At 47.4% G+C, this 17069-nt stretch overlaps 1 protein-coding gene across 3 annotated transcripts; it reads left to right on the top strand.

Moving 5' to 3' along the window:
- Nucleotides 1–4404: 4404 nt before the first annotated feature.
- On the top strand, nt 4405–16781 carry ITFG2 (integrin alpha FG-GAP repeat containing 2). Of its 3 annotated transcripts, none has more exons than XM_063113105.1 (12): nt 4405–4606; nt 9114–9209; nt 9950–9991; nt 10236–10344; nt 11014–11153; nt 11514–11662; nt 12033–12136; nt 12254–12307; nt 12401–12492; nt 13241–13358; nt 14336–14509; nt 14584–16781. In XM_063113105.1, the coding sequence occupies exons 1-12, from the start codon at nt 4511–4513 to the stop codon at nt 14685–14687; spliced, it is 1278 nt and encodes a 425-aa protein (XP_062969175.1). In that variant the 5' UTR covers nt 4405–4510; the 3' UTR covers nt 14688–16781. The 3 variants fall into 3 exon arrangements, with proteins under 3 accessions (XP_062969175.1, XP_062969166.1, XP_062969159.1); XM_063113096.1 differs by having other exon boundaries at nt 10173–10344; nt 12033–12130; XM_063113089.1 differs by having other exon boundaries at nt 10173–10344.
- The last annotated feature ends 288 nt before the right edge of the window (nt 16782–17069 follow it).

Raw genomic sequence — 17069 nt, 5'->3', positions numbered from 1 at the left:
GGGACTTGTGCTTATGGCCTGGCTGCAGATTGCCAGCACTCCCTCCCCCAGCAGCCTGGCAGTTTCTGTACCTCTGGTTTTTTCCCCTAACACTTAGGAAAAAGAAAGTATAAACATCTGAAGATTGGGACTTTGCATATTTGCTTTGAAGTTAGATTTGTCTACTTGTGCCTAACTTTGATCTGGTAGAGGCATCTTTGTGCCTCTTGGTTTAACAAGGTAAAAAACTCCTAGTGTCAGTAACCCCCTCCTGTGAGACCTTTTACATGATTCAGGTAAGAGTGCAGAACAGCAGTCACACCCAGCTTTTTGGCCTGACGATTAGCATTGTTGTGGCCCACAAACCCTGTAATGCACTTGGCACTCCACTCTGTACCAGCTGCGCCACCCAGAGGGTAAAAGCTGCAGGTGAATTGTGCATCCCATTCTACCTGGAGAAAAAAACTAGTGTAAAAAGCAGTACCTTTTTAGAAAATCAGTACTGGAAAATAGCTAAAAGAAATCTTCCGTCTGAATGTCTATTCCTTTCCAGATGCAGAACACCTTTTAGCTCTTAAGTTGAAATGACAATGGGTTAAGGGCAGTACTGAATAAAATAATTTAAGAGGTAGTTCTAAGTAAGGAAAACATTCTTTCTGGAAATCATTACTGCTGACTTATATAGCTGTAGTTCCCCGGTTGCTTGCCAACCTCATAACATGGATGCACCAACCATCCCAGTTACAAAGTCTAGGAATCAATAAAAACATGAGCATGTGCCAAACATACCAACTTCAGAGGCAAAGTAAGAATGAAACTTTCACAAAGTGATACTCAGGACAGATGAGCAAAAGAAAGCAATACCTTTGTGAACCTCTAGAGTCCTTCGGCTACAAGAGACGACCAGCGATACCCTATCCCCCACACTCAAGACAGACAGACTTAGGATCCTCAGTCCCCTGTTCCACCATTAGAAATGCATCAGGCATAAAGTGGTTACTTTTTTTTTTAGGCGACATTCACATAATGTAAAAACCATTTTAAAGTAAACCAGGGGCTTATAGTCCATTCACAATGTTTTGCAACTACCACTTCTACCTAGATCCAAAACATCATCATCCTGTGTGTTTTAAGCCTACTTCCTTGTGTTTGGACTTGAGAGACAATGAGAACTATTCATCCTTCAGTAGAGTCGTGAACAAACACCACTGACAGGTTCTAGGTTCAAAGCTTTCCAGAGTTGGCCTTTCTGGTAAGGCCAAACTTGTAAATAAGCAGGTGAGACTCTAAAGCAGAGCTCTGAATAACAGCGTTTCCCTCAGAGCAGAGCAGCCCACGCTGATCTGCCCAATTTCTAGCTGAGGTAAGTTTGAGAAACATTTTCTGTACTTCATGACTTTTCAGAAACTTTATTATGCTAAGGGTGCACTGTGAATTAGAGGGGAGGAGTATGGTGATACGAGTCAAGCAGCCCATTAGGAAGCCCTGGGCCCTGCCCGCAGGGTGGTAAATGGCTCTGGGCCTCGTGTAGAAAGCTTTGAGGGTCCAGTTTCTCACCTGGGCACTCTGGGCAGAAAGAACTTGGATAGGGCCACTCTGTCTATTCATGGAGTATGAAGTGGACAAAGAATCATTCTAGAAATGCTTCCTGTTTACCCCCCACCCACTTAGCCTCCTGTGAAGGTTTCTATTAAGGCTATCATTTATCTGGTTTGTAAAGAATAAGCCACCCACACAACCAGGAAGATGGCCTGGTTAGAAAGTTCTGGAGAGTAAGCCAAAAACCATGCTAAAAGATGGCTTAAACAAAGATGGATCCTAGATGGTGCCAGTAGAGACCCACCAGCCATCCCACCAGAAAGGGCCAAGAACAGGCGCTCCTTGCAAAGCCAGGATATGTCCACATGGCTCTGCAATGCCTCGCTGTGTATTCCACTGACTGAACATAACACTCAAATGTACCATGATGCAAGGTGGGGAGAGGCACTGGTGTGGAAACACTTGATTCATGCCCTATTTCTTGGGAGACACATCTTTCCTTCCTTACTAGCTTTATTTGGCTCTCTTGACAGAAAGCCAGAAAACATGGTATCCAAGTTGTGATTATAATGACATCCTTCATGGCAAATATAGTCTATAAGCAAAAACAGACACCCCCTGGCACCCAAAGATCCAGAACAATAAGCCCAAATGATGAGGAAGATAAACAGCCATTGTGGAGTGCTGGGTCAAGGTATGGTTTCAGAGAATTGGGTCAGGCCAGGGCACCTGGTGCCAGAAGCAGGCTGATCCTCATTTATTTTGTCCTGAGTTGTTTATTAATATATTTATTTTACAATTTCATTTGAAGGGCTGAAAAAAGAGAAAACAGTAAAACAATACAACAAAACATAATTCAAAACTACTTAACTTGGGTTCAGATCCCCATACCAGCCAGCTGTCAAAAAAAAAGACTTAACTTTACATTTAGAGGTAAACATTTTTAAATTGGTTTTTGTTTTCCCATCCCTTAAAACCTAATATAAAGCTTAGGGTTTGAGCGAGGATGAGAGAATAGAGTGTTGGTAGAACACAGGGCAAGGTACCACGCAACCCCTCCATAAATGAGTTTCAGTTTTTAAAGCACCAGATATACCTGTGACCCAGCACCTTTGAATGGATCTGGCCATCCCCAAAGTACACCACCAGAAGTGTATCTGTACGCTCCAATATTTGTCTAGACTGCCTCCTGTTTATTGTTCTGACCTGCTCTTCTCACCTTACCTGGCTGGGAGGTCAATTTGGACCTTTAGGACAAAATCTGCCATCCTCCTTTCACGTCCCCCAGGAAAAACGGTCCTGCCCTCCAGCCTTCTCCCACTATGTTCAGATATAGAAAGTAGGACCAGACTCTGGTCCAACGTCCCCAGGTGAAGTAGAGAGCCTTATTTTTCCTGAAAGACCAAGTGTAAATCAGCCTGGGCTTACAGACCTAACTCTAAAAATGTATTAGGCATCTGTAGTGGATTGAATTATGTTCCCCCAAAACTCACTGAAGCTTGAATTGTGTTCCCAAATTTATGTGTTAGAAACTTAGCCCCCACTGTGACTGTTAAGAGGGTGGAAAATCCTATTATGGTAATTGAAAGGGGGATCCTTGAAGAGGTGATTGGATTGTAGGATTGTGCACTAGTGAACGGATTAAAAATGGTGGTCAGAAGCATGTTTCTGAGGGCTGTAAGAGGAGTGTCTGTGTTTTTGTTCTTTCTGCTCTCTCTGCTTCCACCATCTTGCAATGTGAGACCCCTGGGTCACTGTCGCCACCACCAGATGGACTTTGGACTTCCTAGCCTCAGAAACTGTAAGCAATAAATTTCGTTTTTCTTTATAAATCACCCAGTCTCAGGTATTCCTTAAAGCAACACAAAAAGGACTAATACAGCATCTGTAGGATTTCATAAATAATACTCTTATTGCCTTGTTTGATGAGGCACCCTAATAGAAAGGCAGGACTGGATTCAACATGGAAAGTATCCCTAAGAGGCCAGCCAGGAGAGTAATGGTCTCATCCGTGCTACAGAGTAAGTCCCTTGAGGGAGAGGCAAGAGCTTTGTGCTGGGAATCGGGGGAGCAAAGCAGAGCAGATCCAGAATCGTAGCAACCCTCACTTCCAGCCTGGGTACTTTTCTAGGAACTATGGCAGTAAATGAAAGAAAGGCCCTGGGGGTTTGAATCAATTCTGGTTTGAGTCCCACCTCCACCACTTTCAGTTACCTTACTTAATCGTGCAGAACCTGTTTTCCTCATCCAAGAAAAAAACCAGAATAATAACACAAGCTCACATGGTGGTTTTGCTAATTACTCGTAATATATGTGAAATGTGCTTTGCAGCGGGTGGTTCTCAAACTTGATCACGAAGCACAGACACCATAAAAAACATTTTTTTTTAATTATAAGCCAGTATACACATAATATAAACACTTGAAACAAAGATTTCACAAAAACAATACTTACCTTATTGCTCGGGAGTTACTTGATATTTTCTATTGCATTTAATTTTTTTAAAACCCTGGTTGCAATTCACTACATTATGTTCTCGACCCCTAACGGGTAGCTAGTTTTTTAAAAAAACACTATTGGAAACCATACAATTGTCAGTTCTTACGTGAGAATCGTAAGGATGGTCCCACGGCTAGGACTCTTCATCGCCAGGGCAACAAAGGAAGAGGTCAAGGTTATTAGGTCAAGCCCTGGAAGCCCTGTTGCCAAGGGAACAGGTCGGCCACGTCAGGATTGGTCTACCCATGCGCTCCAACCCTGTGGACAAAAGCAGTGGTCCACTGTCCTGTCACTCACACCAAGAGCTGGGATAAGCCCGCCTCGAGGCTCGGAAGGGCCGCCTCCTCTCTAAAGTCAAGGGAGGGCAGCCATTGGAGGTTCGGGTGGTGACGTAACTGTCCGCTTTGGGTGCCCCTCGGCTCGGGCGTCTGTCGGGAGGGGGCTCGGGAAATATTTAGGGGAGCTCCCCGATGCCTCGGCCCTCGGAAGTGCCATGAGGTCGGTGAGCTACGTGCAGCGCGTGGCGCTGGAGTTTAGCGGGAGCCTCTTCCCGCACGCTCTCTGCCTCGGAGACGCCGACAACGACACGGTAAGTGCATGCGCACTGCGAGAGACACGGCCTGGGTCTGCGCAGTGGCGGGCAAGCGCGAGGCGGGCCGCGTGAGCGGTGAGCATGCGCGTTGGGGCTGGCCTGCGGGCTCAAGAGAAAAACTTTATTGATAACTTCAATGTCCGGACAGCACCATCTGGCACCCCAGGAGTACATTCTAGGGGGGAGATAGTTGATCCTTTTGCCTCAATTCGGCAAACTGTGCACTGTAGGAGCCTGACAAATTCTGGTGGCCAGGTTTCCTGGACCAGCTGCTTCGGAGTTAAGCCTCCGCCAGTGACATCACCTCTCAAATTACTTTACCTTTCAAAGCTTCAACTTTTTCTCGGCTCTGCCTATGCTCTGCTCCTGCCCTCACAGAGTCAGCCCCCCTCGGGGCGGAGCGTAGGCTTGGGGCGCCCCGCGCTGGCGCAGACCCGCGCACTCCGTCGCCTCGTCCCCCAGCCCGCAGTCTTAGCCCGGCGGCTCTCTGCGGAGCCTGCGCCCTAGCAAACGCAGGGGTCTGGCGACACTGCAGTGCTGCACCTGTGCTGAATTCCAGACGCCATCCCATCTACCTTTTCTTCCCAGCAGTCCTTTCTTTTCTTGTTTAAATAAATTAATACCGGTAAAGCAGGTGAATAATGCTTGGCACACAGTTAATACTCAGCAAGTATTAGTTTTCTGCTTATTATTTGATTCTGTTTTTCTGCAAATCTTTATTGAACTGCCCATTATGCGCCAAGGACTCTGCTACATTCTGGGAACTCAGAAATGAACAAGACAATCCCAGTCCTCAGGTAGTTCATAATCAGGTTGGGTGATAGTCACAAGAATAACAAAATATAATGAGGTGCATTCATTAAAATACGTAGGGTGTTCTCTGGTAGAGCATTAAAGGGGATGGTGTTGGATGCTCTTTTTTTTTTTTTTTTTTTTAGACTTTCTTTTCATTCATTATCTCTGTTTCATATTTCTAATGCAAAGAACCATATTCTCCTCTCCTACTCTCTGCCCTCTCTCCCTGCTCTGGCTCCCTACTTTCTCATCCTCACCTCCCTAACTCTTGTGCTCTTCTCCCCACCTCCTACGCCCAGAAAGACTAGGGTTAAAGCATCCTTTTTCCCTAGTCTTCCCTAGTCCTCCCTAGTGCTGTGATGGAAAAGGTGTTTTATGAGGCCTCTTTTGGCTCCACCACCTCTAGGGAGGGAAGTTTTTCTCATAAATTTGTATCAGGTTTTCTGGGCTTTCATATTTTCTTCATATGCCAAGCAGTACAATTTCATGAGAAAATCAAGGGAGGCATTTTAAAATAGTAAATTAACAAAGACTTTAGATGGGCATTATTTTCCATTTTATCTGATTATCTTCTTTGTTAAAAAGGAAGAATAGTATTTTTCATAACTTCATAGCACCAGCATTTTTTAAATTGTACTTCTCTAAGTGAATTGCACTATTACACACTCAGTTCTGCTATATTAGGTGTATTATACTACTTTTTTTTTCACTTGAGTTGTAAGCTCCATAATAAGAGGACTTTTAAAATCTTTTTTTCACTGCTGTCTTCCCAACTCTTAGAGCAGTGCGTGATGCCCACTGACTCAGTTTACGAGAGTTGTCTGCCTTTCGCTTTACTCTTCAGCTGTGTTACTAAGGAAAACAGCAACCTGAGAAATCTTATTAATAATGCTCAGACGAAAGCATGGCTTATCTTGTTATCAACCAGATTTTAGTCCCTCTAGTGTACATTGTTTTGATTAGGCCACTGACTGTGCTTTGGTTATCAATTGTTTTATATGTAAAATCTTTTTGGGCAGAGTAAGTACATATAGGTCACTTTAAAGCTAAAATGGTTGACATTTTATTTTTATTTATTTATTTATATATATATTTTTAAAGATGATCGGTAAGGGGATCTTAACCCTTGGCTTGGTGTTGTCAGCACCACGCTCACCCATTGAGCTAACCGGCCATCCCTATATAGGATCCGAACCCATGGCCTTGGTGTTATCAGCACCGCACTCTCCCAAGTGAGCCACGGGCCGGCCCAAAATGGTTGACATTTTAAAGGAAACAAAATTAGTATATCTGCTATGTCCCCTTGAATATGTGAAAAATATGGAAATTGGTGGGAAAAAACCCACAATATTGTATAGCAACAATTAGAAATGTTTTACAACTAATATAAATATAATTTTGTATTAGTATCTTTTGTTTCCTGTGTAAAGTAATTATAATACTGGAAGGTATTTGACTACCATGTGCTCAGAATTGTTTTCTGTATCTTGAGAAATGCTGAAAAAGAAGTGGTTTCTCAAAAAAAAAAAAAAAAAAAAAAAAAGAACAGTGCTTGGCACATAGTAGGCACTCAATAAATGATTTTTGAATAAATGAGGATTGTTATGAAAAGCAAATGTGATTATGTTTCAGAGCACTTTGTAAAGTTTTGCCTGTTATTAGTGAATATAGTTGAAAGAGGGGCAAGTAGGTGAGACCGGCTGCTAGCGATCAAGGGACGTATGCTTACCCTGCTTACGAATTTTGTTAGTGGTTCCCAGAGCCAACATTTGGAGATTTGGGAAAAGGGAAAAGACTGATTTCAGCCTGGTATATCCTTACCCTCAAGTTCTTTGAAACTGATTTATTTCCTGTTAAGTCAGGGGAAGCCAGGAATAAAATACACATGGTCTAGGACTGCCCATGGAAGCTGGCTGCACCTGTGGGGAGAGAGCCTGTGGAAGCCTGAAGCAGATCACAGAAAGCTCTCACCTCCTTTCTCCCTTAACACTGCTGACCAGTAGTGTGCTCTCCAGCTGGGGTTCTTTAGTGTCACTGAGTGACCTCCAAAGGCCAGAGCCAAGCTCAACTACAGAAAAGCAGAACTGGTGGGAAGCTTTCTAGCTGCTGGAAAGCAGATGGGCTGCCCTAGAAATAACCTCTTCCAGGATGCCTGCCGGTGCCTCACTCTCTCTGCCTGGTTGAGTCACATCTACTGGCTCACTTCACTTACCACACTGTTTTATGATTTTATTCTCATGTCTGTGCCCCTGCTAAACTGTGGCATTTGTCTTTGTACCCTCAACTGAGTTGTCCAGCTTTACCTGAAAACTCCAAGGCTGGCTGGGCATTCTCTTTAATTCCGACTTTTCTTTGTTTCTTAAAAATACTTTGTTATTTGTTCATTAAATAAACATTTATCAAGGGCCTCCCATGTACTGTGGCTTTCGTTTAATGACGGTATAAAAAAGAACGAATTGTATGAAAGATGCAAAGTTTTCTAGCATTGTAGGAGTTTCACTATAGGCTGAAAAGCCACCAGTATTAGTACTCACTGTATGCCAATCACTATTCTAAATGCTTTCCTCTATTAGTTTGATTCCCACAACAACCTTAAAAGGTAGATACTCTTATTATCCTCGATTTATAGATGGAAAAATGTAGGCAGAGAGCTCGATTCAAATCCAAGCAGTTGTGTTGTGAACCTCTGCACTGTGCAGCCTCTTTCCTGGGTGTCTGCAGAAGTCTTCGGGCAGCCGTAATTAAAACATCAGGTATAGATGGTTTGATATAAATAAACTCATTTTATGCTTCTATGTGCTAATAGTCTCACCAGTAACTCCCATAACTATTAACAAATAAATCTAAGATTCAAATAAATCATTATTAATAAATCCCAATTTGTTTCTGATTTTTTCTTACTGTTGGTCTGTTATCTCTTTGCCTTCAGAATTAAATCTCTTGAGAATCTAATATCATTTCACTCTATTTTGGGGACAGGAAGAGAATTCTGGCTGTACCCCCAAGAGAAAATCACAAAGCTGTTTGTAGAAATAGGGTTTGGAGCCACCTGGTTATCATCGTTAGCCCCTGGAAAGGGCGGCTACCCAGATGCAAATGATGGAGAAGAGTCTCTGCGCAGGGACCCCCTTCCTGCAAGCTCAGCCACCACTTGAGGGCACCACAGGCCCAGCGCAGGGATGCCGACACAGCAAGCCCTGCAGGCTTTGTCCCCTCAGGCACCACTGTCCCCTCTGTGTTCACAGGCACTCTTTGAGATCAAAAGGACTTGCCAGAGTAGGGAGGGCCGCATAGGCTGACGCTGTCTTTATATTTGGCCCCTGATTGAATATGAGGTCTGAAGTTAGATTTTCCAAAAGTTCAATATCTTGGGCTGTTTTCAAAACACGTCCCATTTGTAATGATCAAATTAGAAGAGCCAGGCATGTGGAGCACAGAACTGTTCAGGTGTCAGACTTTTCAGGATGGACCAGAGATTCTGTACAGCCTCTTCCTCTAACTTCTGCCCCCAACACACACACGTGCCTCTAGATAAGAATAAAGAAATTCTGGGAAACTATGCTATGTTGGTCTCAAAATATTTTTAATGAGGTTGACGAAGATCGGAGTGAGGTCTCCTGATTTGCCTGGGTTAGGCCAGGTGGAGAAGAGCTCGCAGTGGTGGTTCAGCAGGATCCGGCCTAACATGCCCCTCTCTCTCCATCTGAAGTTAAACGAGTTGGTGGTGGGAGACACCAGCGGAAAGCTGTCCGTGTACAAGAATGATGACAGCCGGCCATGGCTCACCTGTTCCTGCCAGGGAATGGTCAGTATCCACCTCCTCAGGCCTTGGGTGGGGGGTCCCTTCTGCCCAGGGACTGCCAGAGGCGAGTCCCACATAGGAGCTCACTTATGTGTCTTGACTGCCCCACTACTCAGCCCATCCACTGCTTCCTGGCTAATTTGATGGGGTGGGCAGCCTCCAGGCAGTGCTCTCATCTGCACCCCCTCCACACATTCACATACATGAGGCTGGGGTGTTTTTTATGTTGTAGGGTACCCCCTGGTATTTTATGGAAGCTGTCTAAGGTTGTCTGATCTTATAAAGTATAGTAAAAAATGGGCACAATAATTTGAATAAGTCTAGAAATATGGTAGTCTAGCTGTATCAAATGTCGGGTTTTTTGTTTTGTTTAAAGCCAGAATTGTCTTAACTACCTCAGGTTTTTTTTTGTTTGTTTTTTTTGTTTTTTTTTTTATCTTTTTCGTGACCGGCACTCAGCCAGTGAGTGCACCGGCCAGTGTTATATAGGATCCGAACCCGCGGCGGGAGCATTGCCGCGCTCCCAGCACCGCACTCTCCCGAGTGTGCCACGGGCTCAGCCCTACCTCAGGTTTTGATATTGCTCTCTGCATTAATGCATTAATAAAGACTATCAATGCAGATCATGTGGCACAAGTTTTCAGTGAATGATGGTTGCTGGAAAATCTGCTCCTTGCTTCACAGAGATTAGAGAGTTCTGGTCTCCCTTGGTGTTTCCCTAAGCCTCCCTTTCTCTCTTGCAGCTGACTTGCGTTGGAGTTGGAGATGTTTGTAATAAAGGAAAGGTAAGAACTCTAGGAGGCCTTGGGACTTTGGTAGAACTCCAAGGCCTTACCTCGATCCTTATCTCACAGTAGAAATCAGTGGAGAGTTAAAGGCTTTATCCCTGACCTCTGTGATCTAATTATCAGGCTTGTACCCAGAGCCCCCTCCCTAGTGCTTCTCCCCTATACCTCTGTCTCCCAGAACCTGGTGGTGGCGGTGAGCGCTGAGGGCTGGTTTCACTTGTTTGACCTGACACCTGCCAAGGTCCTGGATGCTTCCGGGCACCACGAGACACTAATAGGAGAGGAGCAGCGTCCAGTCTTCAAGCAGCACATCCCTGCCAACACCAAGGTCATGCTGATCAGCGACATCGGTGAGCATGGCTGTCTGCAGGAGTCAGTGGGTGTTAGAGCAGACCTCGAGGGGTCTGGGTGAGTGGGAGATCCGTATTCACTTATGCATTTGTTATGTGTTTACGGAGAGTTCCTGAGCTCCCACAATAAACCAGGTGTCGGTTTAGGCACTGGGGTTGCAGTGGTGCACAGACAGACAAATCCCACTGCCCTCTTAGACCTTACTGGGAAGAGAGGGGAAGGAAACAATATAACTTTTGTGAGAAAAGGAAATGCTATGTTAGAAGGTAATAAGTGCTATGGAGAAAATAAAAGGTGCTAGAGTGTCGAGGTACAGTTAGCAGTTTTAAATGGGTCTGTCATGCTGAGAAGGTGACATTTGGTAAGGGGCTGAAGGTGGCAAGGGAGGGAGCTGTGCAGATGCAGGGCCGCTGTTTTGGCCTGAGGCCATCTTGGAGGTGGTGCTAGGTGTGTGGGATGACTCCGCACGCTTGAGTTGTGTATCTGAGAAGTGCAGGGCCAGAAAGGACAGGGCCAGCAGTGGGCGGGGTGTGCGGTGATGGTGACAAGCGTGGCAGGCCGTGGGGTGGCAGTGTTGGCCATGAGCCGTGGGCCGGGGAGGTGCTCGCAGGATCCAGCTGACCAACACAGACGTGGCTTCATACCTCTCTCGTTCTCTGTGCCCACAGATGGAGACGGGTGTCGCGAGCTGGTGATAGGTTACACAGACCGTGTAGTGCGGGCCTTCCGCTGGGAGGAGCTGGGTGAGGGCACCGAGCATCTGACAGGGCAGCTGGTGTCCCTCAAGAAATGGATGCTGGAGGGTCAGGTAGGGGCTGAGTTTGGGAACCCAGGCACCCAGGGAGCGGGAAGAAGGCCTCCTGGAGGGGCTGGTGGGAAAACAGTCGTGGAACAGGGCCAGGGTGGGAGCATGGGAAAAATCACCTTGTTGAGAGAGATCCAAAGATCATATCAAGTCAGGGCCTTAGTGGAAGGAGCACTGGGTGACACAGCCGGCGTGTGAAGGTGGGTGTGGGTGTGGCATCAGGACCTGCACGCACAGTGGAAAGCCGGACACTTTGTGGAGAGGATGGTGCCAGGAGGGAGCCCCGTGACCCCTGCCCTGCCTCTCTCCTGTTCTCTACAGTGTCCCATGTCCTTCTCTCTCCACCCCCATACCCTGGTGCAGGTGGACAGTCTCTCGGTGACTCCAGGGCCACTGGGTGTTCCTGAACTGATGGTGTCTCAGCCAGGCTGTGCCTACGCAGTTCTACTGTGCACCTGGAACAAGGACGTTGGGTCCCCTCCTGCCTCTGAGGGGACTGCAGAGGGCAGTAGGTAGGGGGTGCAGGCCTGCAGGTGGGGTGGGGTGCATAGACACAAGATGGGCTCCAGATGGCACCTGGTGGTGAGATGGTCTGCAGGTGACAGAGTGGCTTCAGCAAGGTCCCAGCCCAAGCACCTTTGTTCCATTAAAGAAGATTATTTGGGAATCCTAGGCTTTAGCCTTATAGCACCTGAAAGAGGTTCCCAGCTTCCAACCTGGCAGCCCCATCCCTCTTTTCTACCTGCTACATGGGCCCAATGGAGTCAGTGAGAAGCTTCCAAGCTGATTCAAATCCTGGAAGCTCTTACAGTGACAGTGGCCACAAGGAACTGGAGAACTCAGCTCACGTGGTCTCCCACTTGCCCCCACTCCCGCCCACAGGGAGACTCCAGCTGCCCGAGATGTAGTGCTGCACCAGACATCTGGCCGCATCCACAACAAGAATGTCTCCACTCACCTGATCGGCAACATCAAGCAAGGTGCAGGTGGGATGGGGCCAGCACCAGTCCTGGGGAGGGGAGGTGCTACCCTCCCTGCTGGAGGCGCTGATCTTGCCCTGCCCTTCACGTTTTCTTCTTCTTGTCCTTCTGTCCCACCCCCAGGCCACAACCCTGACAGCAGTGGCTCTGGCCTCTTTGCCCTGTGCACCCTGGATGGTGAGCAGTGCGGGGTTGGGGTGGGGGTTGTACGCCTGTGGGGTCTGCTCAGGGGCCTGTCCCACCCACCCCCGGCCTTCCCTCCCCCTGCAGGGACCCTGAAGCTTATGGAGGAAGCAGACAAGCTGCTGTGGTCGGTACAGGTGGATCACCAGCTTTTCGCCCTAGAGAAGTTAGATGTCACGGTGAGTGGAAAGCCTGATGGAGTGAAATATTCTTGGCTTCTCTGCGTGGAGAGATGAGATGTAACTCAGGCCTCGCTCGTGTCGCAGTTAACTCTCAACCTTTATCTGTCTCCTTAGCCAGGTCTAAATCCATCTGAAGTGAACTTGTTTCCTCTTACGCCACAATATTTAACACTGTTCTTTACTGTGCTGCTGGAAAATCTCTTACTTCCATACCTTTCAGAAGTCATTAGCCCAAAGAAAGACAAGTTACTCTAAGAGTCCATAGTGAGTTATTAGTCCCAACTCCAGATGTATATGTTGTAGTCTTTTCTTTTCCTTAAGTGAGTCTCTATTTAATAGCACCGTGGCCCCTGAGTCAGCAGATGGGGCCACACTTTACACTGCCGTCGTGCATGCTTGATGGTGGAGGAGATGGCATGAGGCTTTGAGGTCAGGGGGAGCAGACCTGAGTCCTGACAATGCTTCCTCCTGAGCTAAGCTTGGGCTGAGTGACCTTGGGCGAGTGACTTTATGTCTATCAGCTGCAGTTTCCTCAGTATCAAATAGGGAATAACGTTGCCTCCTTCCTAGGGTGTGCGAGCCTTAGCGAGGAGGTTTGTTTGGCAGCCCCGTGTGGTGCCTGGCGTGTGGGAGGAGTCCTTCCAGCCCACTGTTTGTCAGCAGCCCCATCACATCGCATCCAGCCCCATCTCTTTCTGAAATGGCCACTTGCCACTCCTGCATCCTTGTTTCTGGCCTTTTTCAGGGTAATGGGTGTGAGGAGGTAGTCGCATGTGCCTGGGATGGACAGACGTATATTATTGATCACAGCCGCACCGTCGTCCGCTTCCAAGTGGATGAAAATATCCGTGCCTTCTGTGCAGGTGGGACCCTGGCCCACGGCCCCTCTCTGACCACGCTTATGTTAGATAAATGTGTGTTTCTCACTTCTGCTCTCCACATGTCCCCTCATGTAAGTCTTCACAAATGAATGAGTTCTTCAGCCCTTTATTTAGAGGGTGATGGGTGGGTACTACATGGCCACCTTGACAGTTTTAAATAGGAAGGAATAAAAGACAGGGAGATCTCCATCCCTGAATAGTGTGAAGAGTGGGGTGAGTTCTTATCTCCTATCTGCCCGGGATATGTGAAGACACCAGAAAGTTCTTTTCCATCTGGGCTTCTAGAGCTCCATGAAGGAGATTCTCCCAGGGGCCGGCTGTTGGCTCACTTGGGAGAGCGTGGTGCTGACAACACCAAGTCAAGGGTTAAGATCCCCTTACCGGTCATCTTTAAAAAAAAAAAAAAAAAGAAAAGAAAGAAAGATTCTCCCAGAGCATTCTCATTAGTTCCAAATTGGGGACCTTGGAAAGCAGCGCTGACTCTGGGTGACTAGGAGATATGTTTGGTTACTAAAGTGATAAGAACAGAACAGCACTGGAGTACAAACTCTGGTGACCTGAAGGGTTCATATACATGCCTTGGAAGAAGGGATTGACATCCGGGAGAAGCCTTACTTCCTGACTGTTTGTTAATCCACCCCTTGGACTAGGAAGGTGTCCCTCATTACTCCAGGGGTATCACTAAGATGGGAAAATCAACAAACATCATCTATTTGTATGCTGTTTTGCCTGATTTTGTTACTATGGTTTTTCCATATCTGGAATAGGCCAGATATTTTCCTATTTTACCTGTTTTATTGAGTTCCCAACAGAGAAGTAGAAGACAGAAGGCCTTAGTTTGGGCTTGACATTGGTGGCAGGGTGGGAACTGTTGACCTGAAGTGTGTGCCTCGCCATCCACCCTCCTGCCACCCACACTGAGACTTCTCCACCTTTGTCCTGCGGCCCACACCTCCCAGGCCTCTACGCCTGCAAAGAAGGTCGCAACAGCCCCTGCCTCGTGTACGTCACTTTCAACCAGAAGATCTATGTGTACTGGGAGGTGCAGCTGGAACGCATGGAGTCCACCAACTTGCTGAAACTGCTGGAGGCTGAGCCGGAGTACCACAGCCTGCTGCAGGAGCTGGGTGTGGGTGAGTCCCAGGAAAGGGGTGGCCCAGCGGCCCAGGAAACCCGCAGCCTCTTACCAGCCCGTTTTGGCCCTCAGATCCTGATGACCTCCCTGCAGCCCGCACCCTGCTTCACCAAACCCTCTACCATCCGGACCAGCCACCACCATGTGCACCCTCAGGCCTCCGGGATCCCACCTAGCAGAGCGTGCCCTCTTAGCTGGGGAAGGGTCCTCCTGAGCCCAACCCCCATAGGTATTAAGGCATTGGCAAGACAGGGAATATCCATTCCAAAGGAGCAGGATTTGACTCTGGGCCTGGACAGATGGGAGAACCCCTGGGTTACCATGAAATATAGAATTCATGGTCTTTTTGGCAAAGAGACAAGTTGCCCATTTCCTCGTGGACCCCACCCATTAATCACATCAGCAGGCTCACAAGACCCCGGGCTTGTTTTAGATCATCTGAGACACCCCCTGCCCCTCCCTAAGCTCCCCACTGTCACTGTGTGGAAAACAGAGACCGGCATGTGAGGGGAGTACAGATCTTTTGCATGGCCCCAGCACCCGGGAGGAAGCCAGGGCTTCAGGCCCAGCGCGCAGTGAGGGCTGCAGCCTCCTGAGCGCCATCTCTCATGCATTAGTAATTACTGCAGGAAGGGCAAACCATTGGTTTTGTTTTGAGGGGTCCTTCGGGGCATTTTACTTGTGTAACTCGTGTTCACAGGAACCCAAAGATGATTTTCCTCCATTTCCCGAAGCAGCTGGGTCAGTGCCTTCTCGTTTTGCCATAGACTACAAGTACTGTGCTGCTCCATAGGCCTTGCTCCCATTTCCCCCAAAATATCTTCCTGTCTATAAGACAATAGACATTTAAAATCTGATGCAGGGTCACTTGGGAGAGCATAGTGCTCGTAACACCAAGGTCAAGGGTTCAGATCCCCATACTGGCCAGCCACAAAAGAAGAAATTATGATGCAGGTTTATGATCTAGACCACAGTCAGAATTATACCTTTGGTCGTTTATGTCCCTTCTGCTCTTGATTCTCTGTGATATAAATTAGTGTTTTTCATGTTGTAGGTTGCAATCCTTTAGGGTTGTGGCCAGCGTTTTTTAAATAAATACAATAGAATAAGGTAAAATAGCAAATATCAGAGTACATTGCTCACAGGGTAGGTAAATGTCGTTATGTTACAGTTGTATGTGTACACGTATACTGAGTGTGAGGTAAAATATGCTTCCTACTGTGAGTTGTGGTCAAAGGAGTTTGAAAGCTATTGCTGTCAATTATACTGACCCCAGTTGATGGGTCTACCTGGGGAAGAGCCCGTATCCATTCACATTTCTTTCTGTAAGAGAATAAGGGCGGAGTTACCATTCCGCTCCTCATTGGCAGGAGGAAGACCAGAGAAGAACATCAGCATAGAGAAACAGGTGTTTATTCAAATGGAGAAGCAGCTGAGCTGAGGGCCTGCCATTGGGCCTGGGGTCTGCAGTTACAGAAGCAACAGGAGGCAGATAGGCAGAGGGACAGGGCAAGACCCAGGAAAGCAGAGGCCATGGAGCAAGGCAGCGTGGGAGAGAGAATCCTGTAGGATTTTGAGACCAGATACTATGACACATGTGATAGCATGCCCCTCTCCTTTCCTTCTGAGGGCAGGGGTACCGGGCAGCTCCTTGCATCCCGTTTCTTCTCCAGTTTCATCTACCCCAGGCTCAAGCATCTGTTTCCAGCCCAAGGGTCCCAGTTCTGTGGTTCAAGTTAGTTACACCACTTTCTTTACCCCTAATTCATGATTTGAGAGTCTAAAATCAGCCAGAAAGACACTCAGAGGTCCGGCTCCTTAAGGTTTGGGGTTTTCTCTCCACAGTAAAGTCAGAAGAGCATCTTTTTGCTTTGGCTCAGAGCCTGGTAGGGGATAGAAAGCCACTGATTCCAGGACAAGACAAGCTTACACTCAGGAGACCAGAGATAAGGGGTTGGAAGAAGGCATAATGAGGTGGATAGTTCTAGAAAGAAGAAAGAACACTGGATAGGTTAAGTCTGAGGACTGACAGCCCTATCATCCTGTCCAGTTTGTAGGGGCAGTTCTCTTCAGGGTTCTCCAGATACACCCCAAAGTTCAAGGGCCTAGTGGTTTCAAGAAGCAAGCAGAGAAGGGTAAATATCTGGAGTAAATATTAGAGGTATATCCAAGGCTTTGCACAGAGTAATCAAATAATAACTGGCTTCAGATGTTTCCAACCTCAGAAAAGGTAACTAATAAAAGCTCTCAGCCTGATAAGCTGGACATTCCTGCACTAACTCACCTTCTTTGTTGTACTGAGTTACTCTGCTTAGTATCTTCCCCTCAGCCATGAGCACACGTGCTCAGACTGGGAAAGGCGGGCGACAGCAGGGCAGAGTGAGAGCAGGGGCCCGGGTGGAAGAGGCACGGCAGTCTAGTGGGAGCTAATGGACCCCAGGTGAGGTGAGAGACCTGGGAGTGAGCGCAGGTGAATGGTGTTTGGGGTGGAGTTGGGGGCAGGTGGGGACAGCGTTGCTTCAGCCTTTGACTCGGGCCGGTTCCTCCCATGCCAAGGG

This window comes from Cynocephalus volans, chromosome 1 (assembly GCF_027409185.1).
Source record: "Cynocephalus volans isolate mCynVol1 chromosome 1, mCynVol1.pri, whole genome shotgun sequence".
Classification (NCBI taxonomy): Eukaryota; Metazoa; Chordata; class Mammalia; order Dermoptera; family Cynocephalidae; genus Cynocephalus; species Cynocephalus volans.
This window is presented reverse-complemented; position numbering and strand designations above follow the sequence as displayed.

Bases quoted from the DNA above. Each gene is read 5' to 3' on its own strand.
- ITFG2 (XM_063113089.1), top strand. From the start codon at position 4,511: ATGAGGTCGGTGAGCTACGTGCAGCGCGTGGCGCTGGAGTTTAGCGGG. The intron at 12,493-13,240 runs GTGAGTGGAAAG...GGCCTTTTTCAG, and splicing joins TAGAGAAGTTAGATGTCACG to GGTAATGGGTGTGAGGAGGT. The intron at 13,359-14,335 runs GTGGGACCCTGG...CACACCTCCCAG, and splicing joins TATCCGTGCCTTCTGTGCAG to GCCTCTACGCCTGCAAAGAA.